General features: G+C 39.4%; 1 protein-coding gene across 3 annotated transcripts in view; it reads left to right on the forward strand.

Moving 5' to 3' along the window:
- Positions 1-2,738: 2,738 nt before the first annotated feature.
- Positions 2,739-17,400, forward strand: part of LOC145553206 (uncharacterized) — a 77,455-nt gene continuing 62,793 nt past the window's right edge. The window contains exons 1-3 of one of the 3 annotated variants that reach the window (XR_014089491.1): positions 2,739-3,093; positions 5,358-5,410; positions 6,921-6,998. Coding sequence is in view for 1 of the 3 variants with exons in the window: in XM_081611941.1 (XP_081468067.1) it covers positions 2,989-3,093; positions 5,358-5,410; positions 6,921-6,998 (236 nt within the window). In the remaining 2 variants the exon portion in view is untranslated. The remainder of the gene's footprint in view (positions 3,094-5,357; positions 5,411-6,920; positions 6,999-17,400) is intronic. The other 2 variants (XR_014089490.1, XM_081611941.1) reach the window with 2 other exon arrangements.

Below are 17,400 nucleotides of genomic sequence, written 5' to 3' on the forward strand. Positions count from 1 at the left end.
GTTGAATAATCTGAACATAAATGCAGCTTTTCTGTTTCTGCCCTCAGATTCTCACTGCTGAACTTTAGTGAACATCGTGGTGGTGGCAGCATCATGCTGTGGGAGGATGGATGGAGCTAAATCCAGGACAATAATGGAGGGACAACCAGCCTGAACATCCAGCCAGAGATATTATGGGATGGCTTAGATCCAATCAGATTCATGTGTTAGAGTGGCCTAGTCAAAGTCCAGACCGTAATCCAGGTGAGAATCTGAAGCAGGACTAGAATGTTGCTCTGCACCCATTTTCTGATAAATAAATCCGCAGAGACTTTGTAAACTGGATTCCTTACGTTGAGTCGACACGTCGCTTTCTTACAAAAACAAATTTAAAATATTCCTGATCTGGTAAAAGACAGAATCATTTTGTGCCTTTTGAAGGAAAGAGATTAATTTGATATAATTTGGAATAATGTTGTAGCATAAGAAAAGGTACAAAAAAAAGTGAAACGTGTCATTTCTTTCAGATGCTCTGCACTTTACCGCAAGTAAATTATTTCAGATTTGAACATATAAATAAATTTCCAGTGTGTTTCAGTAACACGAGGTCAGTGTTTGGTTCTGACCCGGGTCAGCAGAACAAACAGAACTCCACAGGAAGAAGGAGGCTTTTTTTTTTTTTTTTTTTAGTTTCCAGGGTGACAAGAACCTCAGCTCAAAATAAATCACACTGAATTTCCAACTGTGGATAATAAAATATATTTTCTGCTGATATTTGAACTGATTGTGCTGAAAACAAGCCGACCCCACCTGTGCTGCAGAGATAAGAGAATTATAATCCACGCAGGTATCAGTCTGCGTGGATTATTTATTATCTCCTCTGTGAAAGGAAACAACTTTGGAGAAGAATAATACAATTTCATCTGGCTGTTGCATCTCTTTCCTGTGTAGATCCTAGCAGGACTTCAAGAGCTTCTTATTTAGTCTGGGAGATGAAGTTATTTTCTCTGGCTATTGTGTGAAGGGCCACCTGAGTTCAGAAAGAGCGGAACGGCTCAGTCACAACTCTTCACAAGGAAAGATCAAAGCTACACCTCTGGGCTTTGTAATATATTGAGTTAAGTTCCAGCGCCGGTGATGCATCTCTCTTCCTTTGCTCTTTCTGCTTTTGGCAAAAGAGCAAATTAAACCTGACTTGTGTCATCATACGCAGTCCGTCTTCATTTGCGCATGCATCAGCGCTTGTTGGTGTGGGAAACAGCGGCACGCAGCGAGCCGACCCCTGAACCGGCCCCTGAACGGCCCCTGAACCAGCCCCTGAACCGGCCCCTGAACCGGCCCGTAGTTTAAAGCAACCAGGAAACATCACATGATTTATAGAACCGGTAAGAGGAAAAAAACATCTTACCAAGTATTTCTGTCTGGTTTCTAGTGCAGACGTCCATTTGAAATGAGACAAAACTAACTTCCAATAAACTTTTCAGTAAGAAAAATTCTTTAATATTGATTTCAAAAAAGGTTCTAATTCTGCCATTGAAAAATTTAAAAAATGTCTTGTTATAAATGGAAAAATATTTGTAAAATTTTTTATATATAAATAAATATTGAGGAATTAAACAAGTTTCTACATTTTTCTTAAAAGTTTATTGGAAGTTAGTTTTGTTTTATTTCAAGTGTAATAATATATCTGAACTAGAAACAAGAGAAAAACTGAGTAAGGTTTTGTGTTTTGCAGTGTAAATGCTGGTTTCCTCTACCAGGTTTATTGTTTTGGTGACGTTGATGTTGGATGGACTCCAGACTTTTAGCTCTGGTTTGTTACTTTTGTTCTGTAAATCGGTCTGAGACCCTCAACGACAACAGAGTCTTAGAACTGATCTTCTGAAAAAACACTTTTCCAAGCAAACATCGATAAAAAAACAGCTTTTCCCCAAACCAATCGTCTGTATTGATTGCAGCTCCATCAGCTAATGTTCTATGTATTTCCTGATGCTGTTTCAGTCGATGAAAAGAGCATCCAGTGAAAGTCAGCATTAAAGAAAAGCTTCAGATGATTTGTGCTTGAATCCTGGTTCACTCAGGCCTTCCTGTGTGGAGTCGGTCAGCATGGTGCTGATCACCGCTTTGATTGATTTCCGTTACCAAAACAACCTCCAGTTGCTCGATCCCAGAATGATGAGAAACTGAATATTTCTTATTATTGTTTTTCTTTTACTTTTTAGATGTTTACGTACATTATAATTCAACTATTTTGGAAGCCAATATGAATCCATGTCTCAGTGCCAGTTCTGTTTCTGCATGAGCTGAAATGCCACTTACAGAGGAAGAAGCCAAAGCAACATAAAACCTCTGATTGGTTTCCTCAGATACAGTCTAAGGAAAACGGAGGAAACATGCTGGTCTGAAAACATGCTCCTAACAGGTAAAGGAGTGGCAGCATCATGGTGTGGGAACGCTTTACTGCAGCTGACCCCATCAGATTATGGGGGATTAAAAGACAAAATGTTTGACCCACGGCCGTCTGACTCAGAGAATGGAGGAAACTGTTGAATCTGATGATAAATAATCTGCAAAAAATCTCTTGCTCAGTATTCTCACATTTTAAAAATAAAAATAATTTTGATATTTCTCTCTGACTTTGATCAGATTTAATGTGAAACAGTAAAAAAAAAAATGTATATAGTTTATGTAGCAATCTGTTTACAGCCGCGTAATTGTTTTATAAGGTTTGTACCCTCAATAAAGTGAAACATGTCAGTTGTTCACATTATGTTAATATTTCATTTCAAGTTAACAAATAACAATTGTGTTTGTTGTGTTTAATTAATTAGTAAAGATAAAATTATTTTGTCGCATGTTAACCTAAATAAATAATTTTATTTTGTGTGAACACAACAAAATTTAGCTAAGTGAATTAGCACACCAATACCTCTCTTGGCCATAAGGGGGCAGTAATGCAACAATAAAACTGCACGAACAGAAAAACCAGTTTAAACCGGATTAGTCTGGATGTTCAACCGAAGACAACAGTCTGGAGCCGCCACTTTCCGAGTTGGAAGTCCCTTTCGCAGTGAATTTACGTTGGCAATTCACATTTTCTCAAAGTTGTATCAGGTAAGAATTATTTTTTTTCTATCCGTTTGCTGTTATTATTGTTTATGGATAATGTACTTAAAAATATGCGCTGGAAGGGGGTGGGGCCGCACTCAGGCGCGCTGGGCTGTTCCAAGTCAAAAAATGCTTCCGCACCGCATCGCATTTGAGCTAATTAGCTTTTACATACCGTGTTTCCCCGATTGTAAGACATATCGGGGGTTTCAGGGGGGTCGGCTAATATAAGCCGTGGGGAAACACGGAGGTATTGCCGCCTCCCTCTCATCTAGCTGCGCGCCGCCTCCTGCCCACGTCCGCACCGTCCCCGTCTCCATACGTCACAGCGCCGTCCCCCTCTCCATACGTCACCGCGCCGTCCCCGTCTCCATACGTCACCGCGCCGTCCCCGTCTCCATACGTCACCGCGCCGTCCCCGTCTCCATACGTCACCGCGCCGTCCCCGTCTCCATACGTCACCGCGCTGTCCCCCTCTCCATACGTCACCGCGCCGTCCCCGTCTCCATACGTCACCGCGCCGTCCCCCTCTCCATACGTCACCGCGCCGTCCCCTGCACTTGTCACTGCCGCCTCCTGCTTAAAATACGGTAATACAATACTGTTCAGGTTGTTAATAAATGTTAATTTTATGGTTAAAACAAAAAATTCAAAAAAAAAAAAGACATACCCCGAAAGTAAGACATAGTGGGGCTTTTGGGGATAAAAAGAAAGTAAGACACTGTTTTACTTTCGGGGAATCACGGTATATGTGAAAGCTAAAATTGGCTCAAACTGATAAAAAAATTTAAAAAAAGATTAATCTGCTGAATGTAGAAAAATCCTGAACTTGAACTAAAGCTTGAGATAAACTTTGCTTTATGTAAACTCTCCACTGGGAAAATAACACACAAACTATTTCTGATTATTTAGATCTGATCAGGTGAAGCAGATTATACTCAGGTTTAGGGTTAAAGGTACTCAGTTGTTTCCAACGATCAAAGCTTTTTCAAAATAAAAGTTTCTGCCTGTTTAAATGATCTCCTCCTGGTTACAGAGGGTTAATGGGTTCAGGGTTACTGTTGCTGCTTTCCAGCTCCTGTTGGACTGGAGATTTGAAAACGCCTGCAGACAGGAATTATTTCTCTGCAGCCTTTCCAGGCCGTGCCCTTTCTGAGGATTAAGGTATATAGTCTCAGTGTTTGTGGACTAATGCATATGATGTTACGGTGAATAATCCTAGGGGCAAAATTTGCTTTAGAACTGGATTTAAATGGATTCAGCTGCCAGGAATCTCAACATGACAGGAGCAAATAACCAGTAAAGACTTGGGAAGAGATCTTTACACGTCCAAGTTAATCCTCAGTCTGATTAGTTTAATGTTGTCTCAGGAGATTAATGCCATCTTACGTAGAACATGACAACACACAGCTGGTGGTTATAAACTTTTAATTTAAATTTTGAGTGACTCAAACAGGAAGTATGTTTATTTTGAAGGATTATAGGTGTGTTTGTGATGACATAGTTAACACATGCTGCTCTCCTGTACTTTATTAGGCACTCTGCAGAGTTTTGAATGGTTGAATTATTGTAATAATTATAATCAGACAGATTAAAGTTATAACCATAGTGGTTTCATGAGTTGGTTCAAAGCTTCTGGAGTATTTATAAATGGTGAAGTTAATGGTATTTTCATCCTCAATAAACGTAAAAATGTTCTATGGTTTGTGTTGAAATTCAATTTGCCACGGGTTCTTCAAATAATGTCTACACAGCAGTGCCGACCAAATCAAGTCTTCTTATAACCCGCCATGGAAGAAAGAAAGCATAATTCATCCCATCAAAATCCCTTACTTGTATGTATTTTTATTTTCTTTTTCATCTTTCAATTTTATATTAAAGTTATTATACAATATCTGTGTTATTATTTTGACAAACTTTATTTTATTTTATTTTTGCGTAACATGCGACGCAAGTCCAGTAGGTGGCGGTAAAAGCACCTTAAGTTGGTTTGCCATCCGCCAACAAAATACAAAAGAAGAAGATGAAGAACATGTGACGTCACTTCCTCTTTCACCAGCGCGTTTGTGGTTGTTTCATTAAGGAAGGCGAGTTTCTCACGGAGTTTTGTTGACCTAAAAGTTGCTGTAGAGGTCAAAATGTTTTTTAGCTAGCGTGTTTGTAAGATGTTTGTTTTTACGTCAGCGGAGGATGGATGTTTTTGTCGGGCGGTAGGCCTTAATGCTGCTGCACATGTGTGAACAACTGACTGGTTCCTTTGTCCCGGACAGGTGAACTGGTGTCACCTGGACGTTCTTGAACTGTTCAGTTCCATTCTGTGCAGGTGTGTTGTTACTCATCTGTATTTTTTATTGAGCTTTTTTTATTTTTGAAGTTTTATTTATTTTAAATGTACAACATTCAAGGTCTTATGCATTTCAGCTGTTAATCACAGAGATCAGCTGATGGTGTGTGTGTGTTTTCTTTATTTTGTCTTTATTTAAAACATGTAAAACGACTGCTGTGATAAAACACCTGACCGTTCATGACGTTGCCGTTTTGAAATGTCTTCTAGAACTGAATAACAATAAATGCCGTGAGCATTACTCAAAGCTAATTCCCAAGCTATGATTACATAAGGGAGTTTTTCTTTTTTAACTGTGTATTATTCTCTACAGTAACTATTTCATAAAATTGTTCCCATGTTCTGTTGTAAAACTGTTTCCGAATGAACACATTGTCAATAAAAGAGCCAATTAAACCAACAGAAAACAGAAAACAAAGCACCAGAAGTTTGTTTTTTCCCCGATAGAGGATTAGATCTGCTAATAAATCCCAACAACATTCTTCAGATCATTACGGTGAAGTTTTGCTTAGCTTTGAATCTCCAAAATATTATCCGACAACAAGGCTACACTTTTATTTCTCCACTATAACTGCAGTCGGTTCATTTTTTATCCTCTGTGCATTTTCAGTTTCCTGCCTAATAAAACCTCACAGTTCATGACTTTTCCTAATAGAATGTCTGGTGTACAAAATAAAGTAATTATAATAATTAGAACCAAACGCACCCAGGAGCCATTTTACCCCTATAGAAAATCATGTTGCACATTATATTGGTGTAACAGCCGCAGCGGTTGCCGGGTAACCGCTTGTAGCTTAAATGCCTAAAATGAAGGATGTAAAGGGATCTGTGAATAAAGTGTGTTCATCTTCACAGATCTCTTCTGCTTTCGTGTTGAACTGAAACATTTTAGATCTTCAAACAAGTCTGAATATTCAATAAAGATAACCTGAATAAATAGAAAAGGCTGTTTTCAAAGGTGGTATTGTTTTTAGAAATTCTAAATTTGACCCTTGACTTATTTACGTTGCTGTTGTCTTTTGTTTTTTTTATATATATATATAAAGCTTCCTGGATAAATGTCATGTATTTGTCAGACTGCTGGTTTTAGTGTTTGCTGTTATTGGTTCTAATCCAGTTTTTATGATCCATAATCTTCACAGATTTCAGTTTTTCATTCAGCATTTTCAGATTATCAGAAAGTTGCCGAACCGAGAAACTTTCACACCTTAGTTTAACTTAACCACGGCGACAGAGAGCGGCCGTGAGACCAGCAGGCCATGAGTTAACGAAGCTAACCACTGAACAGCCACACCATGTTGACCTTTGACCCCAGCCGCTGTAGTTTAAGGTTGCCCTGAGGCTCCACACACCCACCTTACGCTGCAGCGTTGAGCCGTCAGAATGCAGCCAGACCCATTTTTAAATGACTTCTCATCCTCTCTGAGGTAGAAAACACTTATTTATTAACTGTTGTGGTAAAATATCCTCTCTGTCCTCCATCCCTAAGCTTGACCCCTGCTTCTGGTGGGAATCAAGAAGAAGAAAGACGAACTGAAAGCTTCACCTTTGACCTTCATCACTGCAGGTCAGCGCCGTTTGTCCTCAGGCCTGAAATATTACAGACACTATTAATCTTTAAATATTTATCAACAGTTATCTTTTAATATTCCATCATTTAATTCTCCATCTAACGGCTGCTTTAGATTATTTTGAAAAATTGTCAACTGCACAGTGGCGCAGTTGGTAGAGCTGTTGCCTTGCAGCAAGAAGGTTCTGGGTTCGATTCCCGGCCTGGGGTCTTTCTGCATGGAGTTTGCATGTTCTCCCTGTGCATGGTGGGTTTTCTCCGGGTACTCCGGTTTCCTCCCACAGTCCAAAAACATGACTGTCAGGTTAATTGGCCTTTCCAAATTGCCCCTAGGTGTGAGTGTGTGTGTGCATGGTTGTGTGTCTCTGTGTTGGCCTGCGACAGACTGGCGACCTGTCCAGGGTGACCCCGCCTCTCGCCCGAAACGTTGGCTGGAGATGGGCACCAGCAACCCTCCCGACCCCACTGAGGGAAAAAGGGTGCAAGAAAATGGATGGATGGATGATCAAATTAAACATTCATGCTCTGAGAAGTAGAGATTAAAAGCTGTTGAGTTTCTGCTCCCTTGTCTTTGTAATAACTTCTGTTTTCAAAATGTTCAGTTTTGGTCTCATCAGAAACGTTCCCATGTTTTTATGTCTCCTGTTCAGCTTGTTGTGAGAATTAATTAAAACTTCTTGTGGTTTTAATAGTTACTTTTATTTCATTAAATACTTTTATTTCTACTAAGCTGCACTTTTTATTTTTATTTGAATATTATTAGGGGCATGCCATAGCAATGCATAAGGAGAGCAGTACTGACTTGCGAAGCAAGTCAGTACTGCCTCCATGCATTGCATGGCAGGCACCTATTGTTCTACACCCAATAGAATGTCTCTTTATTAGGGGCATGCCATAGCAATGCATAAGGAGAGCAGTACTGACTTGCGAAGCAAGTCAGTACTGCCTCCATGCATTGCATGGCAGGCACCTATTGTTCTACACCCAATAGAATGTCTCTTTATTATTAGGGGCATGCCATAGCAATGCATAAGGAGAGCAGTACTGACTTGCGAAGCAAGTCAGTACTGCCTCCATGCATTGCATGGCAGGCACCTATTGTTCTACACCCAATAGAATGTCTGTTTATTATTATAACATCTTCTTCCATTACCGTTAATGCGGCTCGTACCGCTGCGTGCCCACCCACAAAAGTGGTATCAAAACGTGCGGCTCGTACCCGAGAAGGGAGCTATTACTTTTATTGGGGATCGGAGTTACGATGGCGACGTAAAAAGCGAAAAACGAGCGAAATTTCCAACTGCCGAAACCCTAGAGTGTAACTGAAACCAACTGCCGCTTTTTAGAGTGAGGAACAGAGTGGAATTTTGACCCAAAAATAATTTTGAAATCGCTCTCATGGCTGCAAAACTTGTGCTATTGGTATGAAAGTTGGTCAGGAAATAGCACCGCATGCCTGCTCCGGTGAAATGTTTTCAAAATTTCTCTAGGGCTTACGGTTTTCTGTCCAGGTGCTTCAGAGCAAAGTTATGGGACATGACCAACTGACGCTTCATCCCCAGTGTTTTATATAGGTTTTTGAGTTACTACAGAAGGAGGGTGAACAGAATGTTAAATCTACAGGCAGGGCAGAGTTTTCTGGGCATTATATCACTGGTTTAACCCAACAACTGTTACACATTGGATTAGTGTGGCCATTTAAAATTAAGCTTACTGAAAATTTTATAATAAAAGCCTGTATATTTCTTTGCAGCCTAACTAACTCCTAACTAAAGCCTTGACATGTTTCACATCAATTCATTACTCTTTTGGCCTTTATGTGACTGGTTTAAACAAACTACTGTAACACTATGATTTGGTGTGGTAGTTAAAATGAAGTTTACTGAAAGTTTCAAAATAAAAGTCTGCATATTCCTCACGTTAGTGCACCGCCGTAGGCGGTGCAATAATATTCAGCTTTTTTACCTTTTTTCGCTCAGGATAGTGAACTGCCTTGCGCAGCAAGGCAGTTCATTAACATTAGCACAAACATTTGCATTTGACCCGCCATTTTAGTGCACCGCCGTAGGCGGTGCAATAATATTAAACTTTTTTGTTATTTATTTGTCAGGATAGTAAACTGCCTTGCGCAGCAAGCCTTGACATTTTTCAATGACTCTTTTGGCCTTTTTGTGACTGGTTTAAACAAACTACTGTTACACATTGAAATGGTAAGGTAGTTAAAATGAAGCTTAATGAAAGTTTCAAAATAAAAGTGCATACTTCCCTGAGGTTAGTGCACCGCCGTAGGCAAAGAATGCCTGCTCCGGTAAAATGTTTTCGAAATTTCTCTAGGGCTTACGGTTTTCTGTCCAGGTGCTTCAGAGCAAAGTGACGGGTCATGACCAACTGACGCTCCTCCTCTGTGTTTAATATAGGTTTTTGAAAAATTACTGAGCTCTGCACACACCATATTTCTCTCATCAGTGCAATTCCTGTGAATGACCTACAGATATGAATCACGGTACTATGGGAGACGACAAATAGCCCTCTCATACGCTTCAAACGGTTTTCGGATCGGCCTTACGGATCTTGAATGGGAAGGGGTCGTTCAGTGTGCTTGTTTTAGTGAAACTGGCTGGCTCAAACAGATAGAATTGTCTCCCCCTGTGTGTCTCTCTTACAGCTGGCACCCTGTGGCCTATTTACCATAGCAACCGAACATGGCAACAGCTCCTGGGTCAGAATACAAACACTATGGCAAACATACAGTTAAAGCAAAGGGCTACTATTTAAGTGGTTTAACACACCCACTGTTAAACATTGGATTAGTGTGGCCATTTACAATGAAGCTTAATAAATTTTTCAAAATAAAAGCCTTGATCATTTTTACATCCTGCAATTGCTCTACTGGTGATTTAAAAACTGGTGTTACCAAATTACTGTTACAGACTGGATTAGTGTAGCCATTGATCATGACGCTTACTGAAAATTTCAAAATAAAAGCTTTGGCCATTTTTACATCAAGCAATTGTTCTTTTGGGCCTTACATGACTGGTTTAACCAAACCACTGTTACACATTGAATTAGTGTGGTCATTAAAATGAAGCTAATTGAAACTTTCAAAATAAAAACCTGTATATTCCTCTCACATGAGTGCACCGCCTGCTCAGGATAGTGAACTGCCTTGCGCAGCAAAGCAGTTCAATAACATTAGCACAAACTTTAGCATTTCACCCCCTTCAAACAGTTTTTGGATCACTCTTGCAGTTCCTGAACAGGAAGGAGATGTTTGGACTGCTTTGTTCAGAAAAACTAACAGTTAGAATCTGTTTCTCTCTTTGTGTCTCACTCACACGATAGTTGAGCTGCTCTTTAGAATTACAATGACTGAAGGTCAGAACTACTCTCAAATATCACATAGGGATGAGCTGGCATTTAGATCTACTTGCTGTTTTGGTCATTATATTGGTGGAATATACAAACCACAGTTACACATTGGATAAGTGTGGCTAATTGAAATGAAGCTTACTAAAAATTTCAAAATAAAAGCCCCGACATTTTTCACGTTAGGTTATTGGTCTTTTGGGCTTTATGGTACTGGTTTAAACAAACCAGACTTGCACATTGAATTAGCGTGGTCCTTAAAATGAAGCTTACTGAAACTTTCAAAATAAAAGCCTGCATACTCCTCTCATGTCAGTGCACTGCCATAGGCGGTGCAAGAACTTTTTTTTTAACCTTTTTTTCTCAGTATATTAGCACAAAGAGTAGCACTTCACTGCCCCTAGTGCATTGCCTTGCGCAGCACACACACAGCAGTTGGCTGAGGATTAATTACTATAGAAGAACTACAACATGGTGGAACTCTCAGATACCACACATTAGGGCTGAGCTGGCATTTAGAACTACTTGCTGTTTTGGGCATTATATAGCTGGACTGTTACACATTGGATTAATGTGGCCATTAATCCAATGTGTAACAATTATGAAGATTACTAAAAATTTCAAAATAAAGCCTTGACATTTTTCACATCAGGTAATTGCTCTTTTGTGCTTTATGCGCATGGTTTAAACAAACTACTGTTACACATTAAATTGGTGAGGTAGTTAAAATGAAGCTTACTGAAAATTTCAAATTAAAAGTCTGTATATTCCTCAACTTTTAGTGCACCGCCATAGGCGGTGCAATAATATTAGTGTTTTTTATGTTATTTATTTCTCAGGATAGTGACAGTTCATTAGCATTAGTACAAAAGTTATCATTTCACTGTCTTTCACTAATACACTAGCATTTTCACCTAAAGTTAGCTTTTAGCCAATTTTCTCATTAATTAGACATGTTTAGTGTGCTGAATATAGTAGTAAAATTAAAACAACATTGTCCTGTTGCTCCACATGCTACTGCCAGCATTTAAGCTAACATTAGCATATTGGCTAATTTTAGCTCATGCATCAATTTTAACATAATGAATGGTACAACTACAGCTTATTCAACATGCTTCTGCCTCTCCACAGTTAATTGACTACGTTGCAGCTTTCTTTAGCATTAATGCTAATTTTTAACATCATAACACTGCGTCAAAGCCGACGGGCACACTTTGGCATGCCCCTTTAAAATTTCTGCAGGAATTTTCTAGTTATAAAAATAATTTATTATTCTTCCGTTACCGTTAATGCGGCTCGTACCGCTGCATGCCGACCCACAAAAGTGGTATCAAAACGTGCGGCTCAATCCCGGCAAGTGAGCTATTATTTTTATTGGGGATCGGAGTTACGATGGCGACGTAAAAAGCGAAAAACGAGCGAAATTTCCAACTGCCGAAGCGCAGAGTGTAACTGACACCAACTGCCGCTTTTTTAGAGTGAGGAACAGAGTGGAATTTGACCCAAAAACAATTTTGAAATCGCTCTCATGGCCGCAAAACTTGTGCTATTGGTATGAAAGTTGGTCAGGAAATAGCACCGCATGTCTGCTCCGGTAAAATGTTTTAAAAATTTTTCTAGGGCTTACGGTTTTCTGTCCAGGTGCTTCAGAGCAAAGTGATGGGACATGACCAACTGACGCTCCTCCTCAGTGTTTAATATAGGTTTTTGAAAAATTACTGAGCTCACCACACACCATTTTTCTCTCATCAGTGCAATTATTGTGAATGACCTACAGATATGAATCACAGGACTATCAGAGACGACAAGTAGCCCTCTCATACGCTTCAAACGGTTTTTGGATCGGCATAACGGTTCCTGAACTGGAAGGTGTCGTTCAGACTGCTTTTTTCATTAAAAGTGACTGGGTGTTCTCAAAGTTACATGAAGTGTCTCTCACACACACACAGCAGTTGGCAGAGGCTTGATCGCTATGGCAACTGCTGGTTTGGCCTACAAGGTCTCTGTAGTTCTAAACATGGTGAAACACCTTAATACAGAGGGCAGAGCAGAAGGTCAGAACTACAACATGGCGGATCATTCAGTTATTACAGAGGAGGGCTGAGCTGGAATGTAGAGCTACTTGCTGTTTTGGGCATTATATTGGTGGATTAACCAAACCACTGTTACACATTGATTAGTGTGTCTATTTAAAATGAAGCTTACTGAAAATTTCAAAATAAAAGCCCTGACATTTTTCACATCAGGTTATTGGTCTTTTGGGCTTTATGGGACTGGTTTAAACAAACCAGAGTTGCACATTGAATTAGCGTGGTCATTAAAATGAAGCTTACTGAAAGTTTCAAATTAAAAGTCTGCCTATTCCTCTAGTGTTAGTGCACCGCCGAAGGCGGTGCAATAATATTAGCCTTTTTATGTTATTTATTTCTCAGGATAGTGAACTGCCTTGCGCAGCAAGGCAGTTCATTAACATTAGCACAAACATTAGCATTTGAGCCCCCTTGACTATATGCTTCACACGGTTTTCGGATCACTCTAATAGATCCTGAATAGGATGGAGATGTTTGGACTGCTTTGTTCAGATAAACTAACTGCTTCAAACCGTTAGAATCTGTTTATCCCTTTGTGTCTCACTCACACGATAGTTGAGCTGCTCTTTAGAACTACAATGACTGAAGGTCAGAACTACAACATGGCGGAACTCTCAATAGCACATAGGGATGAGCTGGTGTTTAGATCTGCTTGCTGTATGGGGCATTATATAGCTGGATTAACCAAACCACAGTTACACATTGGATTAGTGTGTAATCCACTGTAAATAAAAAAGCTATTGTAAAGCTATTGTAAATAAAGCTTACTGAAAGTTTCAAAATAAAAGCCTTGACATTTTTCACATCAGGTCATTACTCTTTTGGCCTTTATGTGACTGGTTTAAACAAACTACTGTAACACAATGAATTGGTGTGGTAGTTAAAATGAAGTTTACTGAAAGTTTCAAAATAAAAGACTTGGCATTTTTCACATCAGGTATTTCCTCTTTTGTGCTTTATGTGACTGGTTTAAACAAACTACAGTAACACAATGAATCGGTGTGGTAGTTAAAAAGACGCTAACTGAAAGTTTCAAAATAAAAGTCTGCATATTCCTCTCGTGTTAGTGCACCGCCGTAGGCGGTGCAATAATATAAGCTTTTTTTATGTTATTTATTTCTCAGGATAGTGAACTGCCTTGCGCAGCAAGGCAGTTCATTAACATTAGCACAAACATTAGCATTTCACTTCCGTTGACTAGTGTACTAGCACTTTTACCTAAAGTTAGCTATTAGCTAATTTTCTCATTTATTACACATGTATACTGAATGGAGCAGTAAAATTAAAACAACATGGTCCTGTTGCTCCACATGCTACTGCCAGCATTTAGGCTAACATTAGCATACTGGCTAATTTAGCTTATGCATTAATTTTAACATAATGAATGGTACAAGTACAGCTTAGTCAACATGCTTCTGCCTCTCCACAGGTTATTGACTACGTTGCAGCTTTCTTTAGCATTAACGCAAATTTTTAACATAACGCTGGCTCAAAGCCGACGGGCACACTTTGGCATGCCCCTTTAAAATTTCTGCAGGAATTTTCTAGTTATTATAACATCTTCTTCCATTACCGTTAATGCGGCTCGTACCGCTGCGTGCCCACCCACAAAAGTGGTATCAAAACGTGCGGCTCGTACCCAAGAAGGGAGCTATTACTTTTATTGGGGATCGGAGTTAGGATGGCGACGTAAAAAGCGAAAAACGAGCAAAATTTCCAACTGCCGAAACCCTAGAGTGTAACTGAAACCAACTGCCGCTTTTTAGAGTGAGGAACAGAGTGGAATTTTGACCCAAAAATAATTTTGAAATCGCTCTCATGGCCGCAAAACTTGTGCTATTGGTATGAAAGTTGGTCAGGAAATAGCACCGCATGTCTGCTCCGGTAAAATGTTTTCAAAATTTCTCTAGGGCTTACGGTTTTCTGTCCAGGTGCTTCAGAGCAAAGTGATGGGACATGACCAACTGACGCTTCATCCCCAGTGTTTTATATAGGTTTTGAGTTACTACAGAAGGAGGGTGAACAGAATGTTAAATCTACAGGCAGGGCAGAGTTTTCTGGGCATTATATCACTGGTTTAACCCAACCACTGTTACACATTGGATTAGTGTGGCCATTTAAAATTAAGCTTACTGAAAATTTCATAATAAAAGCCTGTATATTTCTTTGCAGCCTAACTAACTCCTAACTAAAGCCTTGACATTTTTCACATCAGGTCATTACTCTTTTGGCCTTTATGTGACTGGTTTAAACAAACTACTGTAACACTATGATTTGGTGTGGTAGTTAAAATGAAGTTTACTGAAAGTTTCAAAATAAAAGTCTGCATATTCCTCTCACGTTAGTGCACCGCCGTAGGCGGTGCAATAATATTCAGCTTTTTTACCTTTTTTTTCGCTCAGGATAGTGAACTGCCTTGCGCAGCAAGGCAGTTCATTAACATTACCACAAACATTAGCATTTGACCCACCATATTAGTGCACCGCCATAGGCGGTGCAATAATATTAAAGTTTTTTGTTATTTATTTCTCAGGAAAGTAAACTGCCTTGCTGCGCAAGGCAGTTTACTGAAATAAATATCAATAAATATCTTGAGAAATAAATATCAGGGAAGACAAAAAGCCATCTCATACGCTTCAAACAGTTTTTGCATCGGCCATACGGATCTTGTAGGGGAAGGGGTCGTTCAGACTGCTTTTTTCATCAAATTTGACTTTGTGTTTACATCAGTCATTCTTAAAATAAGCATTTTACCCATTTTTGCTTTAGTCTCTGGTTAGTATATGTACCTAAGTCTTTCTTAAAATGAGCATTTTAAGCTAAGACCCTGTTCCTCCTTCTACTGAAGACAACTCCTGCAGGTAAAAAAAATATTGTTACATCATATAACCCCTAAAGAACAATACTACTGATGCATTTTTGAAATAATAACTTTGTATTTAGGGAAAATTACAATTGATCACAAAAAAATTAAATTAAATCTTTTTAAAAAAAAAGATTTAATTTAAAAATAACTGAGCTCTGCACACACCATATTTCTCTCATGAGTGCAATTCCTGTGAATGACCTACAGATATGAATCACGGTACTATCGGAGACGACAATAGCCCTCTCATACGCTTCAAACGGTTTTCGGATCGGCCTTACGGATCTTGAATGGGAAGGGGTCGTTCAGTGTGCTTGTTTTAGTGAAACTGGCTGGCTCAAACAGATAGAATTGTCTCCCCCTGTGTGTCTCTCTTACAGCTGGCACCCTGTGGCCTATTTACCATAGCAACCGAACATGGCAACAGCTCCTGGGTCAGATAGCAAACATTCTATGGCAAACATACAGTTAAAGCAGAGGGCTACTATTTAAGTGGTTTAACACAACCACTGTTAAACATTGGATTAGTGTGGCCATTTACAATGAAGCTTAATAATTTTTCAAAATAAAGCCTTGATCATTTTTACATACTGCAATTGCTCTACTGGTGATTTAAAAACTGGTGTTACCAAATTACTGTTACAGACTGGATTAGTGTAGCCATTGATTATGACGCTTACTGAAAATTTCAAAATAAAAGCTTTGGCCATTTTTACATCGAGCAATTGTTCTTTGGGCCTTACATGACCACAGTTGCACATTGAATTACCATAGTCATTAAAATGAAGCTAACTGAAAGTTTCAAAATAAAAGCCTGCATATTCCTCTCGTGTTAGTGCACCGCCGTAGGCAGTGCAATAATATTAGTGTTTTTTATGTTATTTATTTCTCAGTATAGTGAACTGCCTTGCACAGCAAGGCAGTTCATTAACATTAGCACAAACATTAGCATTTCACTTCCTTTGACTAGTGTACTAGCACTTTTACCTATAGTAGCTTTTAGCTAATTTTCTCATTAATTAGACATGTTTAGTGTACTGAATGGAGTAGTAAAATTTAAACAACATGGTCCTGTTGCTCCACATGCTACTGCCAGCATTTAAACTAACATTAGCATATTGGCTAATTTTAGCTCATGCATCAATTTTAACATAATGAATGGTACAACTACAGCTTAGTCAACATGCTTCTGCCTCTCCACAGTTAATTGACTACGTTGCAGCTTTCTTTAGCATTAATGCTAATTTTTAACATCATAACGCTGCGTCAAAGCCGACGGGCACACTTTGGCATGCCCCTTTAAAATTTCTGCAGGAATTTTCTAGTTAGGGGCATGCCATAGCAATGCATAAGGAGAGCAGTACTGACTTGCGAAGCAAGTCAGTACTGCCTCCATGCATTGCATGGCAGGCACCTATTGTTCTACACCCAATAGAATGTCTGTTTATTATTATAACATCTTCTTCCATTACCGTTAATGCGGCTCGTACCGCTGCGTGCCCACCCACAAAAGTGGTATCAAAACGTGCGGCTCGTACCCGAGAAGGGAGCTATTACTTTTATTGGGGATCGGAGTTACGATGGCGACGTAAAAAGCGAAAAACGAGCGAAATTTCCAACTGCCGAACCCTTAGAGTGTAACTGAAACCAACTGCCGCTTTTTAGAGTGAGAAAGAGGGTGGAATTTTGACCCAAAAATAATTTTGAAATCGCTCTCATGGCTGCAAAACTTGTGCTATTGGTATGAAAGTTGGTCAGGAAATAGCACCGCATGCCTGCTCCGGTGAAATGTTTTCAAAATTTCTCTAGGGCTTACGGTTTTCTGTCCAGGTGCTTCAGAGCAAAGTTATGGGACATGACCAACTGACGCTTCATCCCCAGTGTTTTATATAGGTTTTTGAGTTACTACAGATGGAGGGTGAACAGAATGTTATATCTGCAGGCAGGCAGAGTTTTCTGGGCATTATATCACTGGTTTAACCCAACCACTGTTACACATTGGATTAGTGTGGCCATTTAAAATTAAGCTTACTGAAAATTTCATGATAAAAGCCTGTATATTTCTATGCAGCCAAAC

This window comes from Poecilia reticulata, chromosome 10 (assembly GCF_904066995.2).
Source record: "Poecilia reticulata chromosome 10, P_reticulata-male-v2, whole genome shotgun sequence".
Taxonomy (NCBI): Eukaryota; Metazoa; Chordata; class Actinopteri; order Cyprinodontiformes; family Poeciliidae; genus Poecilia; species Poecilia reticulata.